This window comes from Photinus pyralis, unplaced genomic scaffold (genome assembly GCF_008802855.1).
Source record: "Photinus pyralis isolate 1611_PpyrPB1 unplaced genomic scaffold, Ppyr1.3 Ppyr1.4_LG10, whole genome shotgun sequence".
Classification (NCBI taxonomy): Eukaryota; Metazoa; Arthropoda; class Insecta; order Coleoptera; family Lampyridae; genus Photinus; species Photinus pyralis.
This window is the reverse complement of record NW_022170250.1, coordinates 1,021,187-1,031,329: the sequence shown is the minus strand read 5'-3', so window position 1 is coordinate 1,031,329 and position 10,143 is coordinate 1,021,187. Positions and strand designations below refer to the sequence as shown.

General features: G+C 40.5%; 3 protein-coding genes across 3 annotated transcripts; 1 reads left to right on the top strand and 2 right to left on the bottom strand.

Annotated features, from left to right (window-relative positions):
* Positions 1-39: 39 nt before the first annotated feature.
* On the bottom strand, positions 40-1,222 carry LOC116162552 (protein takeout-like). The gene is made up of 5 exons (XM_031476189.1): positions 1,163-1,222; positions 1,027-1,119; positions 833-980; positions 644-783; positions 40-592 (listed from the first exon to the last, which is right to left on the bottom strand). The coding sequence occupies exons 1-5, from the start codon at positions 1,218-1,220 to the stop codon at positions 291-293; spliced, it is 741 nt and encodes a 246-aa protein (XP_031332049.1). The 5' UTR covers positions 1,221-1,222; the 3' UTR covers positions 40-290.
* A 1,497-nt stretch (positions 1,223-2,719) lies between these two features.
* LOC116162553 (ubiquitin-fold modifier-conjugating enzyme 1) lies at positions 2,720-3,521 on the bottom strand. The gene is made up of 4 exons (XM_031476190.1): positions 3,341-3,521; positions 3,156-3,287; positions 2,939-3,106; positions 2,720-2,887 (listed from the first exon to the last, which is right to left on the bottom strand). The coding sequence occupies exons 1-4, from the start codon at positions 3,461-3,463 to the stop codon at positions 2,798-2,800; spliced, it is 513 nt and encodes a 170-aa protein (XP_031332050.1). The 5' UTR covers positions 3,464-3,521; the 3' UTR covers positions 2,720-2,797.
* Positions 3,522-3,685: 164 nt separating this feature from the next.
* On the top strand, positions 3,686-5,243 carry LOC116162551 (zinc finger matrin-type protein 3-like). Its single transcript, XM_031476188.1, has 6 exons — positions 3,686-3,820; positions 3,871-4,077; positions 4,123-4,456; positions 4,510-4,578; positions 4,627-4,841; positions 4,894-5,243. The coding sequence occupies exons 1-6, from the start codon at positions 3,793-3,795 to the stop codon at positions 5,088-5,090; spliced, it is 1,050 nt and encodes a 349-aa protein (XP_031332048.1). The 5' UTR covers positions 3,686-3,792; the 3' UTR covers positions 5,091-5,243.
* The last annotated feature ends 4,900 nt before the right edge of the window (positions 5,244-10,143 follow it).

The window sequence follows — 10,143 nt, the reverse complement described above, 5'->3', positions numbered from 1 at the left end:
AAGAAGAGAGACACAAAATCTTTGTATTTGCTATGATTTAAATACACAAAGTGCAAACAGTTGGAAAATCGTATTCAAAAGAGAATAGGAGAAAAAAATGTTTCTCCTGTCAATCTAAGCTTATTATAAGAAAGTTAAAGGAAATCGTGAACAGTGAGGTTTAGGAAAACTTCCATTGCTGTGAGTGCTCTGGAAAGACTTGGATGTTCGTGGCTCGCGTACCTTAGAACAATACAGAAACATTTTAACATTATACATAGTGCTACAAAATTATACGCGCTCATTCAAAATTAAACCGGAAACATGTCATCCCCCGCAATCTTGGTAAATATACTATTCGCAGTGGTTTGGAATAGTTTCGAGAAAATCTCGTCAAACCCAGGCTTGATCTCCTCGAAGAGTTCCTTCCAGTTCTCATTGATCATCTTGTTCATGGAATCTCCGAGCGCTTGATCGCCGTTGAAAAGGTTGTCGAAGTGGAATTCTCCTACCTTCGGTACAAAGTCGACCTTCAGCTCGCTCACCTCCAAGTACGTTTTGCCCTTTTTCTCTATTTTTTTGCCGACCATTAGGATCGTGGCTTTCGAGTCCTCTGCAAAAGTCCTTGGGTGTACACAACTGAGCATAGTTTCCGAGCACTTACTGAATAATAGGCTGGATTTTCCGCTTCCGGTTATCGGAAGCATAAGTAGTTGTCCGTGGACTTCGTAGTCGGCCTCGGCTCGTACAGTGGGAATTGTGACGTCCATTTCCGCCTTGAAACCGTCCTCGGAGTGCTCCAACCTGTCATTGAAAATGAGAGAGTGGAAGTTTTAGTGGGAGATCTGTGTACTTAGCATCATCGACAATGGACTCGGACAGTCCGTGGAGCTTCAAGTTCTTGTAGTTTTGGACGACTTGTACCGCGCTGTGGCCGGCTTGTATCGACATACTGGGAATTTCAAAGGGTTCAAATGGTGGAAAATTCAGCTCGGGTATACCTAAAAGCGCACTTTCGGGTGAGGTAAAACCGACTTACTCGCTTACCAGCTTTGATTTTGGGCAACGAGTCTTGAACAGCATCACGGAAGCACTCATTTATATTGGGATCGGTACGTTTGCACACCTTGAGATTGGCAGCTAAAACAAAGTTGAAATTGCGACGAGAATCGGAATGTCTTACGAAGCTTCCCCGCGCCAGAAAACGACAGAAGTGCGGCGAAGAGTATTGCACTAAACATGATTAAAGACTGTTCAGAATGGGAAAATGATTTGCGCGTTTTATAGACTGCCAATTTCGGAGGGCGGAATAAAGCAATTTGGTTAATAGCACCTTAACGACCCAGATACAATATTATGTAATTCTTGACAAAGATACTCGCGATAATCCATTTTTAATTGCAGGACCCAAAAAAGTCCAGAGACAAATTCTCATCAATCACAATTATAAAATGATCTTCAGTTATGGCGCGTATAAGTAAAAAATTATCAAAGCCCACGTGTGAGATCAAAGGGCCTTCAGCTCATTTTTGTGTAGCAGATCAGTACCTATTCTATTAGTCAGTTTTGACTCCACCAGTCTACCACATTCCCTTTGTCGGTACCCACTTCGGACGTCCCGCAACTCGCATTTTGGTGGATTTCGCTTAAAACCCTCCACAAAATAGTCGCACTCAATTTTTGGGGCACCTTTCTCATAGCTCGAGCTTCTATTGGCGCAATGAGAAAGAGAGATAGCGTTTTGAGCTCTAAAAATCTTTTGGACGCCTAAAGTCGACTGCATTCCTCGTCTTTCTACAAGCGTTCTTCTACGGGCCCGAATGTGCTGCCAGTCAGCCAGCCCGTCGGCTATGGGATGGTCAACTATTTATTTATTTATTTGTTTAACCAGAAACCATACAGAATAAAAATTCCAATTACATTGCACTGGGGCTCTGAACAAATATTAGGACTTAAGATCTATAACTATGACCTTTATCTTAAAACTAATTAGCACTTACGCAGCGAAAAACAACTCTTATCGCAACAACCAGAGATAATACTGACAAATTGCCAGATGTTCCTTATCTTTGTAACAAAAATCAAAACAAAACGCAATTTATTAAACAAAATTACGCATCATTAACTAAATAATTCTTAAACAAAATCAATATAACAAATTTTGGCCTTGGAATTCTCAGAGCAATGTGTTCTGAGCTAGAATCCAATTATTTCACTGGATTTTTCAATTAAATCTTGGGAAAGACCTGCAGAGGCACACACAAACTGGGGCTCTGAACAAATATTAGGACTTAAGATCTATAACTATGACCTTTATCTTAAAACTAATTAGCACTTACGCAGCGAAAAACAACTCTTATCGCAACAACCAGAGATAATACTGACAAATTGCCAGATGTTCCTTATCTTTGTAACAAAAATCAAAACAAAACGCAATTTATTAAACAAAATTACGCATAATTAACTAAATAATTCTTAAACAATATCAATATTAATAATATACGATTATTTATAAACAAATTTTGGCCTTAGAATTCTCAGAGCAATTTGTTCTGAGCTAGAATCCAATTATTTCACTGGATTTTTCAATTAAATCTTGGGAAAGACCTGCAGAGGCACCTCTAAAAAGCATTATGCGGACTACTCTGTAATTGGGCGCAAGTCTGTTGAGGGCCCAGAGCAAGAGAGAGAAAAATAAATGGCATGGCAGATTAAGGGTTGCAATTCAAATATAAGGCAATTTTTGTTAAATCAATGTAAATAGTTTTAGTTACAATGTAATACAAAAACAAGCAGCTTCTTTATAATAAACAATAAACTATGTCGCTTTTTCAGGTTCCTTTTCCTTATACGTAATTATCCCTTTCGAGATCAAATCTGGTACCTCAACCGCAAGCCAAGGTCCGAGCTACAAACAAACGCTACGATGACAACCAACTCAAATCAGAGCGAGACTTACCCCGAGTGCCATCGCGTGGCTCAATCCGAATTTGGGCACATTCCGACCCCAGAGTGGTTTGAAGTGATCCGATAGGCAGATTTTTCCGCCCCTGTACATTTTGGCGGTTTTACCGTCGAGTTCTGGCAACGCGATTTCCGGAGCGGTATGCGGGTAAGTTACCGGAATCTGTAACGGCGCAAATTACCTAAGGTAACGGTTTCGCGAGATAACTCACGTCGAATTCAACTTCGAACTCGTACTTGAGTAGGTCGTGAATGTACCAACATTTACCGAACCATCGCGTGCCCTCCTTGTTGGACTCCAGCCGGAACCAGTCGTTGTCGGCCTCTTTGTTATTTTGAACGTACTGAAAGGGAGATGTCGAGAGACCGAAACATATGTTAAGCGAACTTGCCGTACTTTAATGAGCGACTGGTACTCTTCCTTTAGCCGCTGTATCCATAGCTCTTTGTCTCTGGGGCCTGCTTTCGTTTGCAAAAGGGGAATGCCGCTTAAGGTTTTTCTGGTACCTTCGTCAACCATTTCGAAAGTTTGACTTTGGAAATGTTTGAGGTTAAGGCAACTGTCATGTCACACTGATGCAACGCTGCCAAGTTGCTTTTCTTCGGCCTTAGTGTAACTTTAAGTAGCACTTCTTCTATTAGCACCCTCATATTCATTTCGATGGCTTGAGTTCAGTCATCGGTTTATCAAATCAGCAATTACAAGTAACTGAGCCTTGAGTTGGCCAAGTAGTCGGAATAAATTGACACACACTGTATGTAGCTGATGATCGTGACGTCACACTCGATCAAATTAAACATGGCGGGCTGTTGTATCTTTTGGCGGTTGTGATTTGTGTAATTTGCAAAATGGATAGCTCAGGCAATCTTAAAAGGGGTAAGTGCTATCGGTCTATTAGGAGACATGTCTTGTAAGTGTATTCTTAGGCCCCCAATTCTCCACCAACTTCATAATACCTCGAAAACAAGCCAAAACCGAAGACACAAACTCGCCTTCGAATGCCCTGTTTCAACCTCTTCAAAATGTGTACGCCGAGGACCCTACCACAGTAATCTACAAGACGATATCTCAAATTCAGGAGCACGTCGAACGTACCAAGGAGAAACCGAAGACTAGCGCCTCGACTCAAAAATGTAACGTTCGTGTTTGCTAGGGTCTCGCTCTATCCTTCGTTTTAGACAGAGACACGTTTCCTCACCTAAGCGATCCGACCCTACCCGCCGAACTGCAGGCGCTCTTCCAACCATTATTCTGCAAACTGTGCGAGTGCCAACACTCGAGTAACATAATGGCGAAATTGCATTACGACTCCAAGCGACACATGAAGAAGGTGCGCGCGTATCTGATCGAGTACGCCGAAACCACCGGAACCCCGCTGCACGAGAAGGCGAAGCCCCCCGAGAAACAGTTCGAAGATCACGATCCCAAATATTTCTACTGTCAACCTTGTGATCTGCCTCTGACCGGCCGGCTGCACGCCGAATCGCACTACAGCAGTAGGAACCACAGAAGGTTTCACTTCTATGTACTTAACGTAGAGCCGTTTGTTTTAATGTAGGTTTTAGGGTCATTTTAGGTGCGGCGCCGCCTGCCGGGCGAGGACAGTACGACGGCTTCGGCAATTGGATTAGAACGTGAGTGCCTTTAAATCGATTCTCACATCGTTCAAGCGTTCTGTGCAGGTCAACGGTCGTTCCGAAACCTCACGACAGCTTCGGTGTCGACTTCGTGATACCCGAGGAGATAAAAATCGAACGTCACCTGCGCCAGGACGGTCTGCGATGTTACGTTTGCAACGTCTGCGTAACCTCGGAGCAACAACTGGAGATACACAAGAACGGATCGAAGCACAAGAAGAAGATGAAGCTGTTAGAGGTGCCGCAGTCGCCGGTGGAAGGTTGGTCCTTTGAACGTGGAAATTTACTCACCCCCCACTTTTATTTTTTTAGCACCCCATCCGCATCATGACAACACGATACTATCCACCTTGTCGTGTCCGAGCATTTCCAAGAAGGATCTGTCTGTCTTTCGGACCCCGAGCGGGTTTTACTATTGCAACCCGTGCAATCTCACTTTGAATTCGGAGGTACAATTTAAGCAACATCTGGACAGTAAGAAGCACAAGAAGAAGGCGAATGTGACATAATCTTCTGCGACTAGAGAGAGGACTAGTTCTGTAAATGGATGGTTACCTCGAGGATTGCTTAATTTGAATATTTCTGTTTGTGGTGCACCAGCCTGAAGTTACATTCGCTTTTGAGGTAGTACCAACCCAAATGGGAAAACAAAGTCATTTTTTGTTTTTCCATTTTAAGTGAATGTAACTTCAGGTTGGTTCGTGGTGCCACCAGAATCGATACATACTTGGCAGATAATTTGGTTTTGATTTAATCAGAAATACGATAATTGCGTAATATTATGTAGATTGTATTGTACAAATAAAACTGCATTCATTAGCACATTAAAATCGCGCTTGTATGAAAGCGTGTAGTGACCATGAAGGAAATTTATTTTTACTTTTCCTGCGATTGCTAGTATTTTCTTGCGATTGTTGGTTCATACATGCAATTTTTGCTTTTATTCAATCACCCTCGCTTCGTATTCGCGTGTAACTGTGGTTGGTCACATCGATCCGGTTGCAAAAAGCAGGTAGGAACCGCGGTCAGTTGAAGAACCGGCAGTTGGTTTTGGATTCCTAAGATTGGCTACACTGATGATTCGGTATTAGCCAATCAGCTCGCTTAGTATATGGAAAGCGCTCCAGCCGTGTTCAGTTGTTTCGTGTGTTTGCCATGACGACGAAGCGAGTACTTTTTAGTACTGTCACAGTTTGGTGGATTTGGTTCTACAATATTGTAGAAATTAAAGTCACTAGATATAGAAAGTACCGCAATCATCCGCCATTTTGGGGCTAATTTGCTGCCAACTTAAAAATATTGACAAATAAAATCTGAATAGCTGTCATTTTTCCTAACCTGACTTTATAGAATTGTCATGTTTTATAAAAATATATGCAGATATCTCCAAACAGATAGAACAATCCTTAACATTAAAGTGACTAGAATCTGGTAAACTCCGCCATTTTTGGGCAAAAATCATGCGTTCTCTCTCTTAACATACGAGCCCAATGGATTGCGGTACTTTCTATATTTAGTGACTTTAGTAGAAATACACACATTGATGGAACCGCATGGAAAGAAAAGGTAAATAATGTACTATAATTCTGTGTGTATTAGCAGAATTTATGATAAGCACGTGATTTTTTGTATAATTTATAATTTTCTGTTAAAAGAGGCGGAAACATGGAAGACCATCATGAACAAATACAATATCAGCACAACAGAGGCTTGTACTGTGGAGCTGCTTTCCTTCTCTTCGTTTGAGACCGGCATTTTCACGTTTCGTGGTGCTAATAGTGGACACCCACTCTGTAGAAGGCAGCCTGTTGCGCCGAAGCATGGATCTGCATTAACGAAGTAATTGAGTGGTTTCTGAAAATAAAACACATAAACATGACTCATAAAACAACCTACAGAACACTGAATGAAGTATTAATTCAAACCTTTTTATTTTAGGCGCTATATTGTCACCTTCTCCAAAGACCTCACGGTATCTTTTCTCAGGAAGGAATGCTCAGTAAACTGGAGGAACATCAGTCGAAGATGGAATAAAACTAAACCATTAATGGTTACTAATAGGTAAAATAAATGCACGGAACCGTGATTTTTCTCCATTAGCGAGACTTTTATGTCTCTTTCTCATAGGATATTAGGCAACAATTCATATGTACACCCACTATTCTACTCGGCAAGGTAAACACATGGGCAGCTACTTTAGCCACAGCCAGTACAAAATATCCTAACCTAGAAATTCCAAACTCATAATGTTTACATTTTCCAAACAATTCTAAAAAAAGGTATTCATTTAATTGACTATTACTCTTATGAGAGCGCGATTTATTTACAGCCATGAATTCTCTATTACAATCGCTAGTAAAGGCGGTAATCCGACCATCGTTCCTCGTACCGACCAGCAACTTTCACTTGCTTTCGAAACCACCAGCTAGTGTTTTTCCGACAGTCAGCCCGCTCGTAACGCAAACGTGCTCGTTTAAAACTAAGGGAATACTGAAACGTCGCTGCAAGGCGTGCTATTTCATAATGCGATTCAATCGGCTGTTCGTGCTGTGCGACAAGCACCCCCGGCACAAGCAAATGCAAATGGTGAAGAAGGAGAGGAACACGTGGATGTTGTCGCACGCTACTCAAAGTAAAGTGCGCCCCTGGTAGATTTTCTCTTGTAAAGTGTAATTCTAGTTTTTAATAAAAAAAAAATGATTGAACCAATTTTGGGTGTTTTAGTTACTCGAGGTTGGCAGTACTGCGGCATTTACGGTGGAAAAGTCGCGTTTAACCAGCACAATTCGCTCATCCTCACGTTCCCTTTTCGTGTTGCATTAAAGCGAGGCGTCCTTTTAACTTTTTGATTCTTCGTCGATCGCGCGGAAATTAACATTTCAGGCGAAGTTCCACAAATTTCGGCCCGACAGTCTCGGGGTGGAGGTGTGATCCGTTTTTAGCGTGTGAGTCGCGCTTTCGGCTTAAAGATTATTGTCGAGTTCAGCGCACCAAAGATGCTGTAGATTTCATACAGAATTTGTACGTGCGAGGGGAACGTGTAGTGAATTTTGTGGCTTAATAAACGATCCAAGTACGTTTTTATAAATAAGAATCGTGTTCAAATTCGTTTGGGTTTCATTTTAGTCGCGTTTCGTCCCGTCTTTCGTCGCCCAACTGTACATTTTCGCTAATTGTTATTGTGGACTAATTTGTGTAGGTGATTGTGGTATTTTTTTTGGAGAATGAAGTAAATGGCCCCATGGATCTAGGGGGGATTATTATTAAAGAAAATGTGAAAAGCGATGTTAACAGGTAAGCAATTCCAATTTGATTTTCGAGTCCGTGGCGTTAAGGTCACTTCGTAATTAGGCTCAAGGGTGGCTCTAGCGATTTGTTTGTTTAATGGACGATGAAAAAGATGGTTCAGGTATTTTTTTGATATTTATACCTGTTTCATACAAAATGGCGGACTGTTATGTATGTTTTATACCTTCTATATATATAAAAAACTGAGGTGTGCAGTTGAATTCCGGAGCATTTCGTGAACCTTTAAGAAGTCGGGTTCCACGTAGATTTCTACAACGCGCCGCTTTGTTTAATTATCATATAAATGAAAGCACCTGCATTATAAGTTGTGATGATTCACTTAATCGGCACACTTGATCCCAGATAACATTATTTCCTTTACGATAAGATTCACCTGCATTCTTCCACCAAGGTTTTTGTTCCGCTTGTTTTTGTTATCGAAAAACAATCAAAAGTTTTTGTCGAATGGGCGTCTGTTATCTAGACGTCTGCGATAAACAAAAACCGCCGCCGCGATGTCTCGTCGCGTATCTTTCGATAACGTAGAACGCACCGCAAGCCACTTCCCTGATAATCTCAATTGCCCCTCGTGTACACCGAGTGCACAATTAAAAACGTGCCAATTGTGATCCATTTCAGGGGGGTTGCTCGGGATTCCGACCGGGGTCCCATTTTATTGACAATATCTAATGCCCGATCTTTGAGAGAGGGTGACAAATTGCTGTATCTTCGATTCTTATTTGAATTTCGAAAATTTTGCTCCAAAAAAACTCGCGCCCGGAGTATTTGCTCTGAATATACCTAGAACAGGGAGCTCTCGCGTGTCTCAAGCGTCCCAGATGTGTTTCAGTCTTGAGGCTTATTCAGAACTCAAGTGTTAATTCATATCTCTGATGTCTTTGGCACTAGCAATGTCTCAAGTGGGAGAGGTGCCTTAAGTGCGTAAAGTATGTATCAAGCAGTCTAAAAATTAAAATTACAAAAAATTGTATTTTGATTTTTACATTTTTACACTTTGTGTTTTACTCATATACAGGGTGGTCAGTTGAGTCCGTCTTTGTCGGCGATGTTTCAAGAACTATGAACTGTTGCCAGTGTTTTTTATTTACTGTTTCAAGAATGCCAGTATTTTTAGGTGATCCAAAAGACTGTTGGGATTCTACCGCTTGAAAATAGTGATAGGAGACGATATTTCCCGGGTGAAGCAAGTAAGTAGTAAAAGTGTTATGAAATTTTCGAGATTCATTCTTAAAAATAAACGCGCACTACGCGCACTAATGAAAAGTACAAGTTCACGGTTGGCAAAAACCCGGGTTTTTGTATAAAAAACCCAAAAAACCCATGGGCATTTGAGGTTTTTGTGGGGTTTTCTGGGCAATTGGGTTTTTGTATGATTATCGTCCGACACCATCTGTTACAGGATAGAACAAACACCCCAAAGCTAAACTGTAAAAGTTTAGGATTATGTTGGTTAAAAACAATCAAATAAAATAATAATAATAATAATATAAAAATTTAGAAAGCCAACATTTACGCGTTCGCTCTATTAATAATTTTTATTTGTTGTTGCTTTACTGTTGCTACTTAATCTCCGTATCAGAAATGTGCGACAAGAATAAATAGAATCATTTTTTATTTTTATCACCAAAATGTGTAATGATTCGATTTTTTTAAATTTATTGTTTTAGATTTACATTGATATTTTGTAGCAGCTATGTTCTTCTTGCATTTATCTGTGTTGGGGCGGAATGGAATATCCCTAACCGCAGAAGGCACTGTCCGTCACCTTTAAATATCTTGTAAGAGTCTTCCCCGAATCTTTCCCTTGAAAAAAATGTAAAAACTCTTACCAATCCTTTAAAAGCCTTCCCTGAATCTTTCCCTTGAAAAAAATGTAAAAATTCCCAATTGTTTTATTGAAGATGTTCATGTTAAGTGTAATGGAAATGTTCCCCACATTTAAAAGATCTTTAAGACTTTCCTAAATATTCCTCGTAGAAAAAATGTTAAAATTCTCAATTCTTTTATTGAGGATGTTCATGGCAAGTTGCATGGAAATTTTGGAACTCGCAAAAAAATGCCCGTGACTCTTACCGATCGTTTAAAAGCCTACCCTGAATCTTTGCCTTGGGAAAAATGTAAAAATTTCCAATTGTTTTATTGATGATGTTCATGCCAAGTGACATGGAAATGTTCCCCACATTTAAAAGATCTTTAAGACTTCCCTGAATATTCCTCGTAGAAAAAATGTTAAAATTCTCAATTCTTTTATTG

Coding starts and splice junctions, on each gene's coding strand:
- LOC116162552 (XM_031476189.1), bottom strand. CDS start 1,220: ATGTTTAGTGCAATACTCTTCGCCGCACTTCTGTCGTTTTCTGGCGCG. Junction 1,120..1,162: donor TTCTGGCGCGGGGAAGCTTC/GTAAGACATTCC, acceptor ACTTTGTTTTAG/CTGCCAATCTCAAGGTGTGC. Junction 593..643: donor AAAATCCAGCCTATTATTCA/GTAAGTGCTCGG, acceptor GGACTTTTGCAG/AGGACTCGAAAGCCACGATC.
- LOC116162553 (XM_031476190.1), bottom strand. CDS start 3,463: ATGGTTGACGAAGGTACCAGAAAAACCTTAAGCGGCATTCCCCTTTTG. Junction 3,107..3,155: donor AGTTCGAAGTTGAATTCGAC/GTGAGTTATCTC, acceptor GCGCCGTTACAG/ATTCCGGTAACTTACCCGCA. Junction 2,888..2,938: donor GCCACGCGATGGCACTCGGG/GTAAGTCTCGCT, acceptor GTTTGTTTGTAG/CTCGGACCTTGGCTTGCGGT.
- LOC116162551 (XM_031476188.1), top strand. CDS start 3,793: ATGGATAGCTCAGGCAATCTTAAAAGGG. Junction 4,457..4,509: donor AGCAGTAGGAACCACAGAAG/GTTTCACTTCTA, acceptor TGTAGGTTTTAG/GGTCATTTTAGGTGCGGCGC. Junction 4,842..4,893: donor GCCGCAGTCGCCGGTGGAAG/GTTGGTCCTTTG, acceptor TTATTTTTTTAG/CACCCCATCCGCATCATGAC.